General features: G+C 47.3%; 1 protein-coding gene across 3 annotated transcripts in view; it reads right to left on the bottom strand.

Moving 5' to 3' along the window:
- Window positions 1–3,713: 3,713 nt before the first annotated feature.
- The window catches only part of FLNB (filamin B), a 125,489-nt gene continuing 104,932 nt past the window's right edge, over window positions 3,714–24,270 (bottom strand). For all 3 annotated transcript variants that reach the window (XM_080926592.1, XM_080926593.1, XM_080926594.1), the window contains 11 exons: window positions 23,970–24,173; window positions 23,045–23,197; window positions 22,818–22,940; window positions 19,828–20,094; window positions 18,723–18,860; window positions 17,525–17,640; window positions 14,668–14,800; window positions 11,577–11,753; window positions 7,953–8,171; window positions 6,341–6,544; window positions 3,714–4,936 (listed from right to left, as the gene is read on the bottom strand). In XM_080926592.1, coding sequence (XP_080782718.1) covers window positions 4,749–4,936; window positions 6,341–6,544; window positions 7,953–8,171; window positions 11,577–11,753; window positions 14,668–14,800; window positions 17,525–17,640; window positions 18,723–18,860; window positions 19,828–20,094; window positions 22,818–22,940; window positions 23,045–23,197; window positions 23,970–24,173 — 1,922 coding nt within the window. In that variant the 3' untranslated portion in view covers window positions 3,714–4,748. The remainder of the gene's footprint in view (window positions 4,937–6,340; window positions 6,545–7,952; window positions 8,172–11,576; window positions 11,754–14,667; window positions 14,801–17,524; window positions 17,641–18,722; window positions 18,861–19,827; window positions 20,095–22,817; window positions 22,941–23,044; window positions 23,198–23,969; window positions 24,174–24,270) is intronic.

The following is a 24,270-nucleotide window of genomic DNA, read 5'->3' as shown; positions in this document are numbered from 1 at the left end:
TGGAGACTTAGATTTAAACGCATATCAAACAGGAAAGCCTGAGCCTACTTCCTTTGGAGTGCTAATGATAGACCCCAAGTAACTTCTCAGCTCCCAGGTCAGGCTGCAAACCTTGGTTGTCCCGCCTGGAGTTGCATCAGAAATCCTGAGCCCACAGGAATAAGTGCTTCCTGACTTTGCCTGGCAGAGCACTGATTTGTATCTCCAGTGTATTTTCCCATTTTACAGATGTGGGGACCAAGGCCCAGAGAGCATTCCCTGAGGCGTCAGCTGGGTAGCTGCAGGGCTAGGATCATTAAACTTGAACCAGTTGCATCCTAATTGCTGCTAGCCTAGTCCTTCACTCATGATGCCCAGATCCAGTCCCAAAACGCTCTGGCTCCACGGTCCCACAGCTCTCCTTCTAAGTCCTACCATTGCTGGAAGGACTCAGGCATGTGTTCTATAAGACAAGTAGCTTAGGGGAAGTCAGGGCAAAGTAGGACATGAACCCCCAGGTCCTGTGCTTAGAACCATTATACTACCATCTCCCACAGACCAGCTTTCCCCCCAATGGGACATCCACCCCTTCCTCGCCTTGTTGGGGAGCCAACACACCCTAACATCCAGGCATCCTGGAAGCTCTGGTTTGCTCAGGTCTGTGGAGCGATAAATGGGATGAATGGAAAGGGGTCTTAGTTTAGAATGTAAGGTCCCCATTATCTCCCCATTTTACAGATGATAGCACCGAGACCACTGCCTGAGGCGACTCAGCTGGCAAACCACAGGGCTGGGATGGAAATCTAGACCTGAAACTGTTGCATTTGGCACACTGCTTGCTGAATCCTCATACACCATTCTGTTATTCAGACAGTGGGGCCCAGAGACAGAATGTCTGCTAGACTTTCCTCTCTGAGAACACCCTGCCCAGGTTTAGCTGGACCCAAGGAATGTGCCCCACCTCAGTGGTGACTGGGCGAGGCAACACATCCTGGTGGTCAGACAGAGGGGAAAGCCTGGCAATAAAAGGCCAGCAGACTCTTTGTCCTGGGAAGGGAGATAAACAAGTCCAAAGCTCAAAGCACCCTAGGATACGTGCCACAAGTCAGGCTTGTAAATTCTGGCCTCCTGGCTGCCTTTGAGAATGCTGAGGAAGAGAAAAAGGGTGTGAGAGGTGGGTCCCTAAATTCCATGTACATGAGCTGGTCCCCACAGCCTTGGGGGCCCAGACAAAGCAGAGAAGGATCTTTTGTTTGCAAGGACCTCTCCCATTAAGTATTTTTAGGAAAAAGGGCAAAGGAAAAAGAAACAGAATCCAGCTTGTTTAGAGTCTCTACTTTTGACACTTATAGGGAAAAATAATAGTAAGTTTTATTAGGTGATACCCACTTTATTTTTTGACCTAGGTCTCTCATGTGGTTTGGAACCTGTCAGTTAAGTTGGGTTGGGTTGCCAAGGAGGCCGGAGGACACAGCTGGTGCACCTTCTCAGCCCTGGGACTTCAGGTGGATGCTTTCGTGCCCAGTCTTTCAGATGGGCGCTGGTGATGAAACCCGGGTGTTTTGCCACAGTCTGTATTATATTCCCAACTCTCTTATTCCCCCACTTAGGTACAGATTTCAAGGGTGGAGCTGGGAGCACAGCACAGGGGTAGAGAGTACTTGTGTTAGATCTGCTCACCAATTAAAAAAAAAAAAAAAAAAAAAAAACAAAACCAACCAACCCCAGACCAGAATGCTCCACCTCCCCAGTGTTCGCTTTGCAAGCTGTAAAAAACAAATCTAGGAACAAGACTAGAACACTCAATTCCCCATAATCCTTTAGATGTTTTTCATTCTGTTAATCTGAGTCGCTTTGGCAGTCCTGGAACTAGCTCTGGCCTCGAACTAGAGATCCGAATAGTTTCTGTCTCCTACTCAGGAGTGTGCTGCCACTATCCTATGTACTGAGTTATATAACAAATGTATAAAATATGGCTTTTAAGGCCCCTTGAAGTCCTAGAACAAGTGTGTGTGAGCTGGTTAGTAATATTTGTTCCTTGCAGTCTCCTAATAAGGCCTCCCCTGGGCTTCAGAGGGTACTTTAGGAGGCAGAGTGGGCACCCAGGGTGGGGAGGGACTGCAATTTCCACTGGCCACTAAATAATGACCTGCTGGACTTAATAGCTTCAGCCAGGGGTCAGGAAAGCCAAGTAGCCAAAGTCAGGAAGGACCTGGCACCAGGCCCACAAGTTTCAAAATGTTCAGGGTATTGACACAAACAATGGCCTGTTTCCATGGCAGCCAAGCCCAGGTGCAGATAAGAGCTGCCCTCTGGTTCTAGGCACTGAGAGCAACAGGTTTCCACCCCATAGTCCCTGATGTCAGAGACGGCAAGTATGGGCTACACCTCAAAGGTAAAACGATCATCACCTACTGAATGCCAATCACCAGCCAGCTCCTAACATCCTTGTGAGGCCGATCCCTAAAAGGATGTCCATAGAAAGTAACAAGCAAAGAACTGTTCCTAAAAATACCAATGGGAGTTCTTGGGAGCCCCACTACCCCTTCACTAAGCCAGTTTACAGTCAGTATTTAGACGGTAGGACACCTTACACCAAAGTCAATGTTGTTTGTACAAATGCTTGGCCTCCCCAGCCTAGCTAGGCTGGAGGGGACAGATGCATGGTGGTATTCTTGTGCTTCTCTGGCAAAGCCAGCTTCACACTAGACATACTGGATTCCGCAGCCTTACAAAGGCTAGGAGGCCGAGTCTAGGGCAGGCTTCCAAGATACAAAGAAGAAAGAGCGCATCTGCCTTCCCTTCCTCAGAGGTAAACAGATTATCATTCTAATATGTAGCCAGGTCTGAAAGGAAAAACAAAAGCAAAATATAACAGAAAAAGCATAGTAGGGATGTAGTTGGGGAATGCTTGCCTAGAACGTACAAAGTCCAGGATTTGATCTCAGCATAGCATACAGAAGGAGGAGAAGAAACAACTTACTGGCTACATAGAAAGTTCCAGGCTCATCAGTCTGGGATACAAGAGACTCGGTCATATACATACACATACCACCACTAAAATAACATAGATTCCCTGCCGGAACCTCTGATCTCCCCACTCCTGTCAGCTTGGAGGTTTCAGGGTTTGTCTCCAGGGTACTGAAAGCTTTTGTCGGCTCTGGCCTTTCCCCGAGCTGCCTGCCTGTACTATACGAGCACTCATTCTTAGGTCTATCCCCATATGAGGTCTGGGTCTGTATGCAGGGTGGAAACTGTACCCACATTTGTTCTCCCATATGTAAAATGTCAACTGACCTGTGTAAGGTTAATGCCAATCAGTAATCATTTCTCCTGTCGGGGACAGAGAGGAGGGAGGGACAGATGGAGGCACTTGGTTGGTACCGTGTCTAAGGGAGCAGAAGCATGCGACAGATCCTATCAGAAACATGTTTCAGAACACAGATTCCTGATGATATCAGGCAAGAGGCTTGCTTAAAAGCCATAGCCTCTACCTGGGCTTCATATTTAGGGTTCCTAAGAAGTCATGTCGGTACCATGGCCCACACGGTCTTGAGTCCCTTTGCCTGAGGCTAGCCCTGGCTTCTCAGGAAAAGACAACCCTTTGCTTGCAAGAAAAGGACTGGCCCATTGTTAAATTACATCTGCACTCAAGAGATAGTGGGGTGGGGGATGATCAGAGGCCCACACCCCTGATTCTGAAGACTACAAGAACGACAGGGAGCCATTTAAAGATCAAACGTTTCATTTAATAAGTTATAAGGTACACTTTCCAGTCGGCATTTGATTCCAGTTTGGTCTCTGTGTCTGTTGTGCCTGGATCCCTTTCACATCCAGTTTCAGCTGCTCCAGGTCCCAGCAGGTGGCTTTTAGCACCCACACCTCTCTGCAGCTGCCATGCCTTGGTGCAGGACACCTACTTCACCCCTGCCACATCCATGACAACAATCACAACACCCCATGGAGGGGGGAGGGGTATTTAACATTCGCTTCAGCCATTTGGCAGCTCACACCAAAGCCTTTAAAGAGATCTTACATGGGTGCACCGGTTAGTGTCTTGGTCATTAAGGCCTTTCATCGGTCATAACAGGGGTAGCCACCCCTTCCAGCTTTTGCAAGAAGGAGGTCCTACCATAATTTATCAACGATCTCTGCCATTTAGCATAAGCAATGGACCCTTGGGGCAGCTGACAGAGGCTCTGCATTTGGCATGACCACATGTCTTCAAGGCTGTTTATAAAGAAGTAGGCGAGTGCCGAATTCCAAAAATGGGGATGGGGAGTTCTGCACACCTCCTGCTCTGGAGCTGGCTTCTGGATTAGGGCCCAAGACAAAGGCCAGCCATGGAGTATGATCTGGGTCTGACTTTATTTGCTGTCTAGTCTTGAGGGAGTGGGTTGCAAGGCTCTCTGGCAGGACCTTCTGCAATGACATTCTTGTTTGGTAAACACTTGGGTAGACCAGAAGCTTAGGAGAGCCAGTCAGTCCTGTCCATGTTCTTGTTTTCTGTCTGCAGTGACCTTTGAACTCAGAAGTCTTGATTTGGGCAGAGTGCCCTGCACTTTTTTGGCCCCAGCTTGCTCTCTGAAGATGTCCCACATGCCCTCAAGAGTCAAGTCTAGGGCACTAAAGGCACTTGGAATGAGTGGCAAGGTATTGGGATGGGGTTTCTGGCCCACCAGCAGGCTGCGGACATTGTAAAAAATGAATTACAAACTAGCAACAAAAGCAACTGGAAGGGACACCTCCAGCACTGGATACAAGGTATTTTAAGGCACAGTGACATGAAAGGGGCTGCCAGGGATGTGCTCTTCCCCCCACTTCACAGCCAGAACGTAATCTCCCTTCTCCTTGACAACGTATGTGACACTGTACTGTTGCTTGCCTACATGCTTCATGGAGACCTCTTCACAGGGGGTGGTGGGCCCATGGACCCCAATCAACAGCATGTTGGACCCTGGAGGGAGGAAAAGGGTGTTACTGACCAAATGAATCAGGCCCAGCAGAGAGGAGGGAGAGATGTGACAAAGGTAGAGACTGGGGATAACTGGCTGATCAGGAATGATGGCACCTGAGTCCTTTCACTGGTGACAAAGTGTGGCCATGATCAGTAGAGACACAGCCTGATTTGGGTTTACACACCAGCTCTCACACCTTCTGCTTTGGTGACCTCAGACATGAAACGTTCCTTTGCTCTACTTAAGCTGCGAACCAGGAAGGCCACTAGCTGCCTCTTCAAGCTTCTGTATGCCACAGAGGTGACTGAGTCAAGCCCGCAGCACAGAGAACTCAGAGCTGCCAGCTGTTAGGATCCTCATGTTTGAGAGAACCTTAGGGAAAGTACTTGAAGTCCCACTTGGGAGAAGATCACTTCTAAGTGGTCCAGCTAACTGACCCAAGGTAACCGCTACAAAACTTTGTAAATGAATTTCCAGCCCAGGTGTGTGAAGGTGTCAGAAGACCTAGAACTGGAGGTATAGATAGGGGTGAGCTTTCAGTGGGGTGCTGGACATTGAACGGGGTCCTGAAAGGAAAGTATTGATTGGTTCAGGACCTCCAAGACCAGATTCTCAGCAAAGGAGATGTATTTGCCCCAGAGGGGCAAACACGGGAAATACAGGATGAGGGAAAAGGGGAAGGGAACAAAGGAAAGGGAGGAGGTGTTATTTATCCTGGTAGACAGAGGACTGACCCTGGATAGAGAGGAGACAGATATGGTGCACAGAAAAACCTCCGTTTACAAAGGTAAAATGGGAAACCCCACGTTAGGATGAGGTGTTCAACTTTAATTGGATATGTCAATTAAGTGAGTCAAGGCGGCTTTTGATAGCTAGACCTTGGTAGTTAGCTGTAGAAGGAGGAAAAGGCCAAATAAGGGAATAGACCTTGGGGGCTAGCTTTAATGTCTTTTCGAAAGGCAGAGGAATGGAGGAGAAGGGCAAGGCCTGCCAGAGCAATGATCAAAATGTTCAAGCTGGCCAGAGTCCCTTCAGGTCCTCTAGAAAAGCAGCCAGTGCTCTTAACCACTGAGCCATCTCTTCAGCCCTAATCAATTTTAAGCTATGGTTAAAGCAACGGGTATCAGAGAAGTAGGTTAGGTAATCAGTTCACTTTGCTCATGGGATATGGGGACACCATCATATTTCTGTTTGTCTTAGTAAAAGAATCAAAAGAAAGGAAAATCATCCAAGAATATTAAGAGCAGAAGGACAGAGGAAGAAATATGGAAGAAACACGGCTATTTCTAGGTGGGGGAGGTGTGGACACTGAAGGTGATCCTAGAGTGAGGAGCACTGAAGCAGGATAGTCTCGTCTATACCAGCCCCAAGCTAACCCTTCTCAGCAGACCCGTGCTGCCTACCAGCTTTGCTGCAATCCACCAGGAAAGAACTCTTCTGGCCCACAAAGGCCTTTGACAACCCTGCACCCTTAGAAGTCACTTTGCTGGCATCTGAGGACGACTTGGGGATGGCACTGTAGCATGTTTCTGTTGAGGATCTGGTTACTGATTCCACCAAGATGGATGAGGTCTCGTTGGCTGAGCCTGGGCTGACCAGACGTTGGCCTAGAACATGGGAAAGAGGGAGGCATGAATGGCCAGGCCAGTGGGTGTTTTGTGTGGCGTGTGGTCCTGTCAGCCACGAGACAAAAATACCCCTTTATAAAAGATCCAGAAAGCTGCAATACCTGGATACAAAACCCACCCGATCCATATTTTAGATCCGCATATACGTTTGTGGTAGAAGGCTTCAAATCCAGACCACTGTGGATGCCAGGTAAGCAAACTATCATCAACCACAGCTACCATTTGGCTTTTGGCTACTTTTGCTTGTTTTTTCTTTTTGATAGGGCCTCATTTTGCGAAGGCTTGTCTTGAATGGCTGTTCTTCCAACGAGCCAGGGTTCCAGGAATGCACTACAAGGCCTGGCTCCCAGTCCTTTGAAAAAGAAAGGGTCTCAATATGTAGCTCAGGCTAGCCTCAACTTGTGATCTGGCTGCCTCAGACTACCAAGCTATGTCTTCTTCATCCTTAGGGTCTCTGACAACTAAAATTTGTTTTTCTCAGCAAATGGACCAGGTTCAGCCGTGGCTAATAAGGCCTAGTAATCCCTCCATAGGACAAAGACCCAATAGAATCCGTATCTTCTTCCTGTTGTTATTTCTATGGACGACTTTATGTACTTTATACAACACAGTGTAAGTGGTTGGGAAAACAGAAGCGGACTCTAAGCCCCAGAGAGGATGACTTTCCTGAGTTTTATAATTTTTCTACAATGAGTCCACAGAGAATCACGTGGCACAGAAGAGACGTGATTTTTAAAAAAAATATTTTTTTAAAGTGAAGATTAAAAATAAGGCCCCAGTTAAACCCATGTATGTTATTCAAGTCTGTAAATATTTTTTTTCTCTACTAGAGACAGAAAACAGAACAGATATTGCTTCTCTCTGCAGAATTCTTGAGTAATACACCATACACTTGTCACATCCACACTGTGAGAATAAATGTAAAAAATCATCTTCTATGCTTCTCTTCAAAAAACAATGAAAACGAGAGAAGATAGTATGAAATTAACTGTCCCTGACCCTCGGAGACAAAGCTGAATTTACAGTTCTATTAAAGTTTAGTAGAACTTGGAGGTAGGTAGGGCCTGCTGAGACTCAACGAGCACATCAGGCTCTCGTGAAGACTGCTCCCCAAAGTTCTAGTTCTCTATAACATAATACGTCATGGCTCAAAGGGAAGCAATTACCTTTTCTTCTAGGCTCGTATTAACATCAGGAGGGAAGGCGCTTCCGCCTTGGTGCTCCCAGAGCTGGTCAGTGTGTGTGCTGCCCACGTACAGCCTCTTCACATTCAAGATTAGATGTGGACTCAATAGATCTAAAAATCCCCTGTGGTTGCTACCATTGATAATTTTACAAGACCTGCTCAGCAGGGCAGAGGAGAAAAACCAAAGTGGTTCCTCATTACCTGTCACCTTGGCCTTGAATGGACTCCTAGAGATGTGGTTGGGCCCGCCATATTTGACACCAATCAGGTAATTTCCAGGAGCCATGGGAGTGTACATGACTTTGTACCCTTCTGGGATTTCCTGGCAATCCATTTTGACCTTGGATGGTCCTTCAATGGTGACAGATAATGTCCCTGGGCCTGCCTGAGTGGTGTTGATGAAGAATTCGGACTGGACACCTGGGAGAAAGGAAGCATGAGATATACGTTTGGAGGGATAAGGGGTGTTTCCTAGGAGAGACACAGCAGTGAGACACACACTTGCTCACAGTAAGTGCTGGCTGTGGTAACACAAAAACCAACTGGTTGTACATCTGAGTTCCTGGCACAGCGAAGCTCAGGGTGTGGGGTGCAGCTCCCTTGCCCAGGGAGGTCAGGAGGGTGGCTGACATTTCGCCCACCGAGTGCCTGAGCAACACTATTGTCTCTGGGAATGTGGCTGAGGGCGTGGTCACAGAGCGAGAGAGAGAGAGAGAGAGAGAGAGAGAGAGAGAGAGAGAGAGAGAGAGAGAGAGAGAGAGACAGAGAGAGAGAGAGAGAGAGAGAGAGAGAGAGAGAAGTGCTGCCTCAGGCGACAGCCTCTAGGGTAGGTGTGGCGCTCCAACCACTCCCTTCTCTGGGTGGGAGAGGCTGAGGAAATCTAGCCTCTCCTCCCTTCTCCTCATCTAGACACTGTGCTAAATCCTGCGGTTGGTCTGTGTAATTCCACTCACTTTGCCATGAATACCAGCAACAAGAGAAACAACGGAGCAGCAACTGTGCTGTGAGCACCACACTCTGCAACCACAACTCAATACCATAGTGTTTCCTATTCCACACGCTGTTCAGGCCACGAGTAACTTGGGGCGTAGTACTATAAAGTGTTGTGCTACATTCAAGCCACCTGTGCACAACTGTGTCTAGGCCCAAGAAGTCATTGATGGTGGAGGGGACAGATGAAGATAGAGAGGAAGACTGGTATACACACAGGACAACTGTCACAGACACCCTACTTGCAGACTTGAAACACTTGACCTCTCTGCCATGCTGTCCTGGGACAAAGGGAAGGCAAAGAGAATATCAACTAATGACTTACCCTGCCCCCAACACCCTTAATCTCTTGTGCCTGTAGCCTGCTTCCAAGTTTAGAGGGGCACTAGGTAGTTAGTGGGAGCTGCTGGGGTGTCACACACCAGAAGTACTCTAGGGGCACCCTAGTGTAACATCTTCTAGAGGCCCTGTACCTCTGCCAGAGCTGTAGACACTAGCCCAGCTGGGAAATATTTTGGTTTAACTACAGTTCCTGAGCCAGAGAAAGGATTATTGTTCTGCTTATCAATAAGACAAAGGAGCTGTTATGGTGTGGCCCCCAAACACGAGCCAGCTGTTTCTGGAAACTCCTGAAGCTGCTGTCTCAAAGTCTCCCTACTATCCCACCTTCACTCTGCTTCTGAGAAGCTGCTGGAGGCTGGGGGCCATGAGCCTCAAAGGGGTGGTGTGTCCAGGAAGTGGCTGAAAGGTATTCAAGGTGAGGCTGTAAAGGCTCCGCTGTCCTGGATAGAAGCTCCGCCCCTTTTAGTCAATGCAGACCCTGAAAAGGCAGTGATGTGACGTGGACCAAGCAAAATTAGGGATTAAAAATCAAGAACTATCTGGTTCCACATCACTTTGCTGAGCAGAAGTCTGACTTAGAGGAAGTATCTGTTCATCTGATTGCCAAGGGACTGGCCCAAGAGAAAACAGGAGAGAAAAAAAATCATGAGTAGACATATACCACCATCGACTCTGGTGATAACCAATGTGACGTGCATGGGGGTGGCCTTCTCCTCTACCTGCACGCAGATCCTTAGTCTCCACACTTCCTGCTGTGAGATCCGAAGAGAACAGCCCATGTAAGGTCTGAGCTCAGATATGAGTCTGGTCATGAAAGTACTCTTCATGCTGCAGCTGTGTGGACGGACATTGGTGGAAAGTTTGGGGACAGGTAGCCTAGGCAAACAAGATGCCCTCTCTGTGAACAGAGCAGTATTTACGGAGGGTGGAAGTGGGCGAGTTCTAGGCTTTCTTTGGTGGGACCAGATCCCTAGCAGCTGCACTGCTAGAATGCAGCCTGACAGCTGAGCTCCAGAAGGGTGAGAAATCCCAAGAGGAAATAGAGGAAGGGTGGGACGCAGCAGCCAAGAGGGGATCCGATGGCTCCTGGCTGCTGTGCGGCCAGGTCAAGGCCTGCCGACTGCTCTACTATCAGAAGGGCCTCTTGCGTGTATGGATGTTCTGGTTCAGAAAGCGGGGTAGGGTACAGTATGTACTTCTAGGCTCAGGAGCTCTCAAACTTCAAGATCACAGACCTAGAGATGACCCTCAAGTCCTATGCATTTCCAGAGAGTGCTGGACCACTGGACCATTTTGTCTTGCTCTCCCAATGTGCAAATTAGATCTCAGTCACGGGGGTAAAGCACAGGCTAAGAGTGAAGCAGGGAGTCCAGGCTCAGTGTGCCAAGGGCATCTGTCAGGACTGACACCACTGATGGGTGGTTTTATGGAGGACACTGCTTTGGCCAGACTTTCTGGCAGCATGCCAATCTACTGGCCACTCCTAACTTGGGCAGGGCTCCTCTACCACTTAGAAGGCTCTCACTTCAGGGTTGGGTTTGCTCAAGTACGGCAAACCATGTTCTGGTGTGTAGAAAAGACAATCTGTTCTGTCTGCATGGCAGGAGGTAGGAAGACCAAGAATCTTCCCAAGAAGCCCCAAGTAACAGCAACTAGAAGTAGTGTTCCATTGAGTCCACACTGTGGACTTCCTCTAAGATGCTTACAGGGCCAGAGTCCTTATTATCCTTAACGCTGACGTGATGGGCAGAGCTGAGGCCTATCTCAAGCTAACCACATATGTGGCTTTTGCTCGTGAAGGCCAACCAACTAGTTAAAAAGGATCACATAGAAATATCTTTCAGATGCCCAGGGAAAAGGTGAGTTGTCCATTCAGTGAGGTAACTTCCACCAAATTAAAGTTGAGCTGGGGATTTGTCTATGGAGACGTCAACCATTTGACCAACTTGTCCATTGTGCACCATGCCAGCCCAGGGACCTCCATGACTGGACGGCTGGCTGGCAGTGCTCATACCTGCAGAAGGTAGAACATGTCCACAAAGCTTGAGAACTTCTACACCCTTTCAGCAACTTTACCTCATCGGCAGTGAACAGAGAATACAAGGGGACAGATGGGCCATGAGCAGGCTTAGGCTGCTTAAATATATTTCTGGGAGGTTGGGATTGGCCTGTGAGCCTAGGAGCTGCATCATGGAATCTGTCCAAAGAAAGTCCTCAAGATGAGTGACATTAGTGATGCTGTCACCGTCCTGTTCCTAGGGCTGAGGAACTTGTTGCAGAAAGACTACGGACAAACTGTAATGAGGTATAAGAACACAGGCCTTACTCTGGATTTATCCTGGTTCAAACAATGGTTTCCAAAGTCCACCAAAGCATATATGCATGTATTTTCCAAAGGACAGAGTACAGAAGGCCTCCAGGGGCTAAAGATATGTACCCCAGCTTTTCCTAAGAGAGAGCTGCTCAGATAACAGGGAAAGCAGCATTTCTTACCTGTGGTGCCCACCTCAAGCCCAGCACCATAGGCTGACACAAGAGCCGGATTTCCTGCTTGGCCTGGCTCTCCAACACGCACTTTGAAAGGGCTCCCAACCACGTGGCTCCCATTAAACTTGACATCGATGGTGTGGACGCCATTCTCGTGGGGGATGAAGCGAACGGCATACTTATCTAGAAGGAGAAGATTCACCAGGTAAATGTGGATGCTAAGCAGCCTAGAGTTAAGTGGGGACAAGCAACCTGAGCTGGCCAGTCCTGAATCATTTAAAGACACCATTCTGCTGGGAGCCTGGCAGCTACCACACAGGTTTCAAGGCCAGCTAGCCTTACCTGTGTCTCTGTGATCAGCCCTTTGGGAAATGCTCCGACTCTCCAGGTCTGTTATATACTCAGGCTCCTGCCTCAGAATCTACCCTTTATGGAAACGTTTGATTCTCACTATTTGTCTACTTGAAGAGAAAAATACAGCTCCAACTGGCATTAAGTCTCTGTCATTCAGCCCAACTGTCCACAAGTACAACAGCCAGCCCTTTCTGCTTTGGGTCACATAGGTGTCAAGGTCATCTGTTAACACATGCTTGCCTAGACTGGCATTGCATGACATACCATGGGGTCTCTCACCAGTTAGTCCCTGGCTCCTTGAGGACCCGTGCTCATCAGAGATCTACCCAAGCCCTCTTTTTGTTTCTCTGGTACTCTCCACAAAGGGATGTTCTAGACTGTAGAAGCCAGCTACTCATATCTCTTGGCACTGCACGGCCCCTAGCATTTCCCAGCTGGGTACCCACCCCCTCCCTTAAAGGCAAAATGTTTCAGGGGAAGTGAACCCCACCCCAATGTCCAGATTCAGTCTCTTATGGATGAGGAAAATTTCCCCAAGGTAAATTTATTTCTTTAGCCCCAGCAAGTGACTCAGGAAATGGGCATGTGCCCCAGTTCACTGCAATGGGAGGAGAGGCTTGCTTAAAGATTTCTAGACTCTCAAGACTTTTGAAAACTAAGCAGTGGGTGGTCTTGTAGTCATCTCGCCTTGAAATAGAGAGTAAGGGCGCACTGGGCCCGATGGGACACACTTGAGAGTCTGAGGCAGGAAGGTCTTCAGTAGGAAAGTTTCCTGGGCTGTATTAGTTCTAGGCCAGCCTGGGTTACACAGAGTTTGTCTCAAGAAATAAAGCAAAGCAGAGAGAAAGAACAGAAAGAAAGTCTCTGGGGCCTTGGAGAATCAAAGCACTGTTAAACTCTGCTGTAGGCCCCAGACTAGGCACGCATATGAATTACAGGAACTCAGTACTGCATGTCCACTTGAGTTAGGTACTCTATAACTGCAATCAATAACACTCCAATTATGTCATGCCAGAAATGATCTGGGACTTCAAAAGCCACCTGGGCCAAGAACAAACTTCCTTGTAGCTAAGCTTAATGGCACAGATAAACACCACCAGCTGACTATCTGGGAGATACTCCATTAAAGAGACCCTGCTCAAGCCTTGTGTAGCTCTGGTCAGATATCCTCAGTTGAGCTACCTGTATGGGCACGTTCCTACCCATCCACCAAGACGCAGGTTTGGGCGTGTGTGCGTGTGCACGTGTGTGTGTGTACATGTGTAGTGTAAAGGCCAGAGGCTGACACTGGGTGTCTTCAATGACAATCTCACTTTTTGAGGCAGGTTCTCACTGAATTTGGAGCTCACTGATGTGGTTAGCCTGGCTGGCTGGCTAGCAAGCCTCTGGTCTCACCCCATACCCACCCTGCTGGGATCACAGTTAGGTGCCTGGCTGGATCAAACTCAGACCCTTATGTTTGTACTTTATTGACTGAACCATCTTCCCTAGTCCTAACATGTTGGCTTTCAGAATTTACTCTCAAACCCTAGGGCCAAGTGGACACCAAGAGCTAAGGCTCTACACCTTTTGGGCTGCTGTGTGATTCTGCTTTCTCAAGGGCAGAAACACACCCCTCTGCCAGTCGGATGCTCTAGCACATTCTCAATGTTAGCCAAGATGCTGTCAAGGCACCCATCTTCACTGGTCTTTTCTGTCCAATGAGACAAATATATATAGCTGTTTATGCATGCTCTAGAACAGCGGCTTTCACCCTTCCTAATTCTGCAACCCTTCAGTATAGTTCCTCATGTTGTGGTGACCCCCCACAACCATAAAATTATTTTTGTTATTACTTCATAATGCTAATTTTATTACCCCTAACATAAATAGCTGGGTTTTCCGATAGTTCTAGGTAACCGATGAAGGGGGTGTTTGAACCCCACAGGGGTCATGACCCACTGATTAGGAATTGCTGCTCTAGATTTTACCCTCACTGGATGCAGATGCCCGACAGCCACAGGTATCATCAAAGACCACATCGAATGAAGCTTTCCTGGCCCACTCTCCTATCCTACAGCCTGCTTCTTGGTTTTCTTATGGTTGTCACTCAGGGCTCTCTAATTTGCAGGTACTTAGTCTCACTCAGACTAGTTCTGGCCAGTAGATTTTTTTTATTGTTGTTTTGTTTTTGAGACATAGTCTAGCTTTGTAGCCCAGGCCGGCTTTTAATTTGAAGGCCTCCTTCAGTCTCTCAAGTGCTAAAATTATAGATGTGTGCCAACCCGAGTCGTGTTTTGAGGGGCAGGAATGCATATTCACTCGCTTTACCATCCTGACAAATCCCTAACAGACAGTAAATGTTCACTGACAGAATGGCCTCTTTAAAGTTGACAGACATAAGAGTCCCATAAACCTGCTGTATGAAGCCCTAGAGTTCTAGGTGCTCTTGGAATAAGGTAAGATCATGTCATAAAGTCAACAATATAATAAAGCCATAAGGTTTTATTAAAATACAATAAAAAACCATGACTAATGACATGTAGACAGAATCTGATAAAAGTCACAGGAAATAAAGCAGATCCTGTTCAAAGAAATGAGAAGAGATGGGTATTATTGTCACATAGTCTCTGTGTTCCTGGCAAACGTGTCTACCGTGTTTTATAAAGGATGCTAGGCAGTGTGGTAGGTGAAGGGGAGGCACAGCTGCTGGAGCACTGCCAGAAACACAGTGCTGAGACCCGTTAGCAGCCTCGCTCCTTACCTGGCTCCAGTTCAGACACGTGGCATTCCTCCACTGCTCCTGAGGGGCTATGCACCTTTGCGTCAATCTTTCCTTTTGCACCATTCAACCTTATAGCAAAGGATGCTGGCTGGTTAACTTTTAATCCTGATTCCTAAGAATTCAATAGATTAGACAGGTTATGGTACCCGGTGATCCTGCTCACCAGCACACGCTGACCCAAGGTAGACTCCAGGCGGAAATTCTCATGCAACATGCTTGAATGTTCCCATCTTACTGGATAACAAAACAGGGCAGCCTTTGCTTCCACATTCTAAACAGAAACACACACTGCACCCTTATATTCAAACATTCAGGGTTGGGGAGATGCTTCAGGGATGGGAAACTTGAGATACTCCAAACAAGAGAATATCACAAACAAGATCTGTACAGGCCAAAAACCTAGGTTGTCCCAGTTAAATTGCAGATGGTGTCGCCACCACCACCACCTCCTTCTCCTCCTCCACCATCAGATTCCTCTTTAGGAGGGGTCTGGGTGCAGAGTTCATGACAGAAGCTAAGTTTTATGTCACTGCCTTTGTTGTTACTATGTTTGAATGGGCAGCACTTTTGATAAATTGCAGAGAGAAATACTCGCCAAGCACTTGCACTTTGCCTTACTGCTTTTTTCAAGTACTAAACTAAGTTGTTAAATCTGATCTCAATTTCCTTGTTTGTAAAGTGGACAAACGACCTGGCCCTATCTCAGAGACTGGCTTGAAGAACCTGTGAAAGTGAAAGGTTGCTCAAGACTCAGCCCATTCACAAGAAGGCTCCAAAAATGACAGCGCATTGCTAAGTATAAATATGTATTTAGAAGTTGCCTCTGCAAGAAGAAAAGTGTGGCCTTTGTCTTGGTGTCTTAGAAAGTACACATTGTTGGAGGGAGGGGCACTAGGTACTCAGAACAAAGCAACGTTTTTGATTATGAAAGGCTCACAGTATCCAGGAAAGTAAGGTTTTACATGCCCCAGTTTTGTGGACAGCCATTCCTCAGATGGAGCAGGACTCGTACTTAGTATGCAAAGGAGCCATCCAGGAATGTGGCTAAAACTCAGATTTTGAAAATGTTTCTAGAAATGTCTAGGCTAGGCACTGGTACAAGGGCTACATCTTTACAGCAGGCCCTACCAACATCCTGTGCCCTGGGTTAGTCCCTAGCCACAGACGGAAAAGGACTACTTTGAAACACTTTAAATTGTGTAACAATAATTCAGTTTCTCTAGCAGCGTCTTAATTGGGCAGCCATATGTGGCTAGTGACAATTAAACCACACTGTGAAGATGAGGTGTATGGGGAATGTTCTATGAACTCTGTGGCCAGGAGGTTACAGCCTGGGGAGGGAGGCCGTAATACAAACTTGAGGACTCTTTAAATACCAGAGAACCCCCACTTTGTACCCTCTCCCACAAAATGCCAGCCAACTCCACTTTTCTATGAAGCCTCAAAAGCCAGATAAAAAACAAAACATGCTTCTCGACTCCCTAGCACCAGATGTTGAGGCCTCTGCTGAGGTTCTGATAAATAATTTACTCAGCACTGACCGAGTACACACAGAAATGCTTATGAGCAAACCATGACAGGACTCAGCAGAAGCGCTGGAGAGGAACAACAGTTTCTGTTACCTGAGTCTGTTGCTGCTAAATCCTCAAGAGGGAGATGAATGCTTCTGAAGATCTGAAAAGAAATCTTCGAGATGCAGGAAGGCAGCTCTCTGCCCTCAACAAATGCTGCATTTATCTCCCTCTAAAGGTTTTAGTTAAGTCAGCTACAAAAGAAAGTCCTGTTAAGAAGCCTTTAAATGAAACACAAGAAAAACATCTACACCACGGTGGACGACCAGTTAGGACCTCTGGGACACTCCCATTGAGACCTCATCAATCGTAGTCTGGGATCCTGGTGTGCTAACGGCTGGGTCTCTAACTAGCAGCAGGCTATTCTTTCAGCATAAGATGGAATCTCAATGTAAAGCAAGAGTTTGCAGCTAGTAGCTATTATCAACCATTCCAAATGCCAGACTGGATTCTTGACCCAAGTACCTTTAAGACCTGGGATAGCTAAAGGCTACTTAGAAACCCTATTAACTGGAAACTGATTTTGGTATTTGAGCGCTATTGTACAACCTACTTGCTTTTCCTAATTCAAAGAAGCTCAGTCAGTGTCTCAAGCTGATGGCGAGGCAGCCCCAGTGGGTCTCAGTGCGTCTCTGATACTAATGTAACTGTGTGTGTGCGCACGCATGCACCTGTGGTGATGCTAAAGTCAAGTGCACAGTGGCAGGGGAGCAGGTGTTTGGGGACAGAGCCCTCATTCTTGCTACCTGGCTAGAATCACCCTGAACCATCTTTAAAATGAGGTTAAGAGAAGCTGCCCATTAGGGTGTTACAAAAATTTACTGAATTGACACTCAGGACAGTCCCCTGTACACTTACCATAAATAAATCACCCTCATTCTAAAACAAAAACGCAGTTAGCTTTAGGGAAAGGAAGCCAACAGTCACAGGCACAAGTCACTGTCAGCACTGTCTGTTCTGTTTTCATATCTGCCCTGCTCCCTCAACCAACGACTAATAGGCTTCCTTTGTTTCTCTTGAATAAATATTTAAAAGCAAACTTGTCCCTCAGTGGTAAGTCTGTTGTGCTTGCATCAATTGTCTTTTGCCTGGAAGGCATAAAGAGGTGGCCCTGCTATAGGACTGCCACCCCATGAATGGCAACACCTGGGTGCCCACTGTCAGCAGGGCTTGGTACCCAGGACAGGATTCATGTGGCCTCAGGAGCCCAGAAGTCTCACTGGTCGGCCTGTGGCTAAGGAGGTGGATGCTTCCTTGTGCCTCACCTGAAGGCTCAGAACAGTGAGGCAGCGAGCGTCGTCTGAGGGCGCGATGACGGGCACCAGGTAAGGGCTGTCAGGGATGTGCTCATCGTTGAACTTGATAGACACCTCGTAGTTACCTGTTGGGATAGGAAAGCCCCACCATTTCAGAGAGTTCCGGAAGGTGTTTCCACTGTGGCTACTGCCTTAAGCAGGGCTTAGATGTCTTCAGAGACTAGAAGTACTTAAGGCCGATGCTGATTGATTCTATAGGTAAGGTCAGAGATTAGTGACCTGGGTCCACAGTGTCATCTCTGTATAGAATCCAAGAGACCCAGGGGCTTGAATAGGAAAAGCAGTTGCATCTCTATTTTTACTATCTCTAAATGAAGGATTCTGCATTAGAAATGTAAACTAGCCATCCCAGGACAGGAGAAGCATCTGCATCTTGTACTGCTACTATTATATATTATATAATACATTACATATTATATATCAAAGTATTTTTATTTCATTTTCATATTTATTTCATTTCACCATGGCTATCTTGATGTCATCACTTACTTATGCTAACCAGTACTTTGAAATTAAGACTATCAACAAACTTTTGTCAAAATTTAATATACTAATAAAGTCATATATACTTTACTGCTATGTATTTGATAACTATACTTTAATATAGCTTTACTTAAGATAAGGTTCACTTTGCAGCCCAGGTCAGCCTGGAGCTCACACTGCCTGGCTCACACTCTTGACGATCAGCCTCTCAGGTGGCATGGGACACTATACTTGCATTTACAACTGTATTTTAATAAAATTGATTTCCTTTATGATTTGATGTACTTTATCCATGTATGCCACAAAACTATTGGGAGGACAGGTTTTATCAGATGTCCAAAGGGTCTCAGGAACACAAAAGGTGACAAATCTCTGCTTTAGGTTCTCAGATGCTAAGAGCAGCCAAACCAGCTCCAGGTCACTCTCAGGGAGTGTCTGGATGGTCAGGGGACAGAATGCAGCATTTGAAAGCAAGCAGAGACCATCAGTAAGAGACAAGAGATGATGATAACAATGACCCTCATCTCTTGGAGGCCTAAGGCTCTCCCGTGTGCCCCACATGCAAATGTCTATGGACCCAACCTAAGCTGATGAGTTTCTGATCCTGGCAACTAAACCATGTCCAAACAAGGAAAACATCCTCAGTCAACCCTTAAGTACATACCAGGCTCTTGGGCAATATAAGACACACCGCATGACCCATTTTTATGGTCATCGAATGTGATCTCGGCCTTACTCGGGCCCTCAACAGCAATGGAGAGGCCACCAGCACCTGCTTCCCGGGTCCAGATGCTGAACTCGGCTGAGAGCAAAGAGACACCTGGTTAGAGAGAGTCCGAGGGCCCGGCCCCTCTTCTAGCTCAAGCCAGCAGTGTAGGTCCAGCCCCTTCCCAGCACTTTCCTTTTGCTCTAGCCCCAAGCAGAACCCACTCGAAGGCCATCATTGTGGTTTCTGCAGCACCATCAATGATCATGAAGTTCATGTGGATTCCGGCACCAAGAGCACAGCCAAAACCAAACCAGAAAAGGATGAGTGTGCTCAGATTCCTTTGCACCTCTTCCTACACACAACAGCCACCACAGGAGGGACCCTCAAATCAGTTTGTAGCATTCTAATGAGCCACACAGAACACCAGTTCAAGAATGCACTGGAAACAGTTGCTGCTCTCTTCTTAAGAATCTTAATGCACACTAATGTTAGAACCAGAAAAACCTGTCTAAGCCTGTTTGGCTTTGTGTAGGTGAGGGACTCCCAATGTTACTTAACTTATCATTTTCTTTATTTTATTTTTTACCGATTTTATTGGGTTTATTTTAGTGTTATCCCCTTTCCAGAATTCCCCTCCATATCCCCATCCCACCCCCCTACCCACCTACCCAACCCCTTCTGCCTCCCTGCCCTGACATTCCCCCACACTGAGGTATCAAGGCTTGGGAGGACCAAGGGCTTCTCCTCCCACTGATGCTCAACAAGGCCATCCTCTGCTACACGTGCAGCTGGAGCCATGGGTCCATCCACATGTACTACTCTTTGAATAATGGTTTAATCCCTGGGAGCTCTGGTTGGTTGGTATTGTTGCTCTTACGTGGTTGCAAACCCCCTTCAACTCCTTCAGTTCTTTCTCTAACTCCTCCATTAAGGACCTCATTCTCAAAAGCTTTGATTAAGGAATTTCCCTTACAGCTAACCACTGGAAGTTTTCTCTTTACAGTAATGAATATAGTGTACACCTATTTATCTCCGGTTAAAATTTGGTCCAAATTCTTACCTGGAATGCCTGCCTCTCCCCTCTCCAGGCCAGGGCCTCCTGCCCGGACCTTGTGAGCACCTCCTTCGCCAAGGGGCCCCACGGTGAACTGGAAGGGGCTTCCTGTTACGTGCTGCCCGCGGTACTTTACGCTGACTGTGTGAACGCCCATTTCCTGGGGCACAAATCTGACACAGTGAGAGTTCTTTCCCACAGGCACAATCTCTGCCTCTGTGACATGTCCAGAGGGGCTGGTGACTTGGGCAGACATGTCACTGCTGTCGATCTCTGAGAGTAAAAGGTTGAGAGAAGAGAGTTAGGGCAACACACAGGGCAGGCAGAGAAGGGTGCAGCAGGTTCAGCCCAGGGGTGGTGGCCAGCATGAAGGGGTACTCACACTTCCTGTCTCATTGAGCTAGATCAGCAGCTTTCCTCGCTGGAGCCTAGTTACCGCTACATGGCATCACACTAGGGCCTATGCTGGCAGCTACGGCATGTAATGAAACTCACGTTTTTCTACAAAAAGGCGCTGCTGCAGCCTGTCATGCACAGACAAGTTCTTTCCTATAGAGAGGAGGTAGAAGGCACAGTAGCCTTTCTCTTTCATTTCTATTAGCTTATGTACTAGGTACACAAGTAGGCTACAGCATGCATGTGAATGTCAGAAGACAGCTTGCAGAAGTTTTCTCCAGCCAACATGTTGGCCCTGGGAATCAAACCTATGTCATGAGCCTGAGTGGCAGGACCCTTAGCCACTGAGCCATCTCACCGGCTCCAAGAGCCCCCATCTCTTATCGTCAAGCTTTGCTGCTTCTTTCAGCCGATTTCAAAGGCAAAGGAGGAACCATGCACAAGCAAAGCTTTTAGCAAAAGTCAAGAGGCCATACTCTCAGGAAAACAATGCCTTGGGTTACAAGCGCCAGAAGCAAATCATGTCTGAGACGAGCTGCTCACGTCACATAGACAACTGTGCCTGCACTGTCATGGAGGAGACAAGCAGGTGGCACTGGATGTTGCCATCACCTAGAGGACCAATAAAACTGCACCGTGCAGCAGTTCATGATCCTGTAGCCTATGGACAGAGAAAGGAAGAGAGGATGAGGAGCAGTCATGCCATGGGTAGACCCAATTCCTCAGGCAAACTGTACCCCACAGACTGGTTCTGGAAGGGTACAGGAGAGGCAACCCGGGCTCAGTGTGGTAAGGGGAGCTCTCAGGATGACTAGGTGCCCTTAGAAGAGTCCCTACAACCTTTGTTCTTTACTTTTACCACATGAGCATACAAGCTAGCTACCTGCAATCCAGAAGAAGGTCTACCCATGCTATTCCAGTTTGACCACAGTCTCCAGAGGTGGTCACCCGGGAGGAGGGGTGCATACTCGTTTTTTAAGATATACTAGTTTGTGACTAAGATAACCCAAGAGGCCCAGGTCCTCAGAAGCTGATAAGGACTCCTCAAACTCTAACAGATGAGAGGGGATTCTCTGGATCATGGGGGAGAGTGTCTTCTGGAGACTCCTTTGTTATCAAGTAACTAAAAAGAACGACCGAGAGCCAGAAGAGGCTTCAGACAGAGCAGATGTCTACATGCACAGGTAAGAGCCAGCACAGAGAGGAAAGGTAATTGCAAAACAAAAAATGGAAGCAAAGCAAAGTCCACACCACAAGCTAATCTTAGAAATAAAGACTACAATGGAGATACCACATCTTCCTAGGAGAAAGAATGACAACAGAGCGCCTCCTGTTGGTGGATGATGGGGAGCAACAGAAGCCAAGGCCAGCCATCTTCCTCCACCTTGAAGCACATGGACTTTGTACTATCATATCCAGTCAACAGTTTGTAAAAAGACCTTGACTATAGTAATTAGATGTTAACTACATTCACATTTGATGACAAAGTTGGTACACTTGCATAGGAATCCATGACTACAGTTAAGCGGGGGTAAATGGCATGCACAGGGCTGGCCAAGAGCCCTTTCCTATTAAGATCAGATATGGTTCCTCTTTTGCATCTGTACGTTTTCATGTGTGCATGCACGTGCACATGCATGTGTGCATATGTGTAGGCCAGAAGACAACCTCCAATTCTGTTCCTTAGAAGCCATCCACCTTGTTTTCTGAGAGTGTCTCTCACTCTTTTGAGTATCAGTGACAGTGAGGCCTAGGACCTCTTGTCTCTGCCTCCTCAGTGCTGGGATTACATATAGGCATAATCACACATGACTTTTCCTTCTTTCAAATATACATTCTGGAGACGGAACTCAAGGCCTCATACTTGTGTGGCAAAGACTTTACCAATATGGCCGTCTCATTCCTTACACTTCTCTGGAGAGTCTGGACAACCCTCACAGGCCTTGCCAGTTTGTGGGCAGTGGAGTCTTGAAGCTTTCACTGAATACAGTGATTCTCTGTGCACAAGGAATCCCAGCCACATTTCAGACAGGCTGTTAGCTTGCTCAGAGTGCATGACTCTGTGAAAAACAATTCATCATGAAGTAGCTCAGTGGACCTAACCCAGCTTTGCAGCAAAACTCTACTCCTGCATTAAGGATAAGAGAGATGAACCGAAAGGCTGCTGCTAGATCTTCCCTCCTAAATACTTCCAGACATGGGTATCAGCAGGCCATCCTCCCACCAACAGTATTTTCATTGGCAAAGAGTAAATCTAAAAGCAGATCTATGTTCCCCTAGGCAATACAACAAGACTTTTCATTTGGAAGGAAAAGGTAAGAGGTAAGCACATTTTCCCTAGGTGAAGCCTCTGTTAAAAACAAAAAGCTCACTGTGGTGTCCCTAACATACAGCCTTAGCATTGTGGAGGCTGAGGCAAGAGAATCATAAGTCTGAGGCCACTCTGTGCTACATACTGAGACCCTTCCCCCCTGACTTTAAGTAAATAAGAAAAAGCATAAAATGAAAATGTCCTTGGGGTGGACAGTGTGCTTTAGGTCATGCCTGCACTTGGTCCTGAGGTTCTGGCTTCTGCCCTGTCCCATTAGCTCCACACTCACCTGGGATCTTCAGGTTAAGGTCACAGATACTGCCAACCGTGGCCACAGACGGAGCTCGGCTGGTCCGGGTGATACTCTCTTTGACTCTTCCCTCACCACTGATCTTCACGGTGAATGGGCTTCCTGCAAGACCGAGAGGGACCCTGTGAGCAGCCTCGATGCTGAGGCATGGATGGCATTTACCAAAAACCCAAGCACTACAGAGGGAGGGCAGAGGGGTCTCATACCAGGCACATGCTCGTCAGCAAATTTGGTGGAGACGATATAGACCCCAGGCACAGTGGGGAAGTAGGACACTTTGCAGGTACCATCCTCTAGGTCCTCTGTCTGGATGTCCACCTTGCTGGGTCCTTCTACTGCCAAGGATATGCCCCCATAGCCTGCAACACAGCAGCCAGTCCTGATATAACTCCTGAGTGCAGGGTGTGATGAATGCAGAAGGGATACCTGGCCCTTGATACTGAATAATTTCCACAGAGCAGAAAGAAAGTATCCAGCTTAGGAAGCCTATGGCTAAAGGCTTCGAGCAGACAAGTCCTTCCTTTAAGGCATCTATCAATGTCCCATATGAACAAGTGTCCTGTGAAACTGTATGCCCCTCAATAAATGCCTAGACTTAAGGGGTTATCTGAATTTTCAACCAGCAGACCCAAAAGTTCAACAGCATAAAACCCTACTCATGAGCATCGAATGGGGAGAGAAATGTCTCCAATCTCTGTCCTGGAATTATAACTTTGTCTAGAGCTCACCAATGTGGCTGCCATGGCCACTCAAGAAGACAGAGACAAAGGCACTAGGATGTGGTGTGGCTTGAGAGAGCCCGACCTAACTCAAAGCATCTCAAAGAGTGGTGTGGGGGATTGCTAAGCCTTATCTTGCCCAAAGCACCAATGGTGTTACAAGTACACATAGCAGGTATCTGTGAGATCTTGTGGATCTGGGTTTGGATCTTGGAAACAGATGGGATGGTAATCCCCAGGTATTTGAGTTTTTTCTCTATAAAGCAAAGTCCTGCTCTTGTGATTCAGGTAGAAGCAAGCACTCACATCTCAGAGGCTGAAGGATGCTTGGAGATAAAAGAGTTGGCAGTATGAAAAAAATGAACCCATTGACACAAGCTCTGGGCATTTCCCACGGGACTACCCTACAGACCTGCATCTCTCGTGTCCACGATGAAGTCCGCCATCTCAAAAGTCCGGCCTTCTGACAGGCCTCGGCCATAGACTTTGGCACGGCGTGCATCACCAATTTCAGACTGGACCACCATAATGGATACAGGGCTGTTGGCCACGTGGTTGCCGTTCTTCTTGATGCTGACTAGATGTTCACCCACCTCTCGGGGGATGAAGGAAATGCCTGGACCAGAACACAGGTGGCAGTTTATTAATGGAAGGTTGAGAAAAGATGAAGGCAAGTGGGGGAAGAGAATAGTTGTGATAGAGAATGTGTTCAT

This window comes from Micromys minutus, assembly GCF_963924665.1.
Source record: "Micromys minutus genome assembly, chromosome: 12".
Lineage (NCBI taxonomy): Eukaryota > Metazoa > Chordata > Mammalia > Rodentia > Muridae > Micromys > Micromys minutus.
This window is presented reverse-complemented; position numbering and strand designations above follow the sequence as displayed.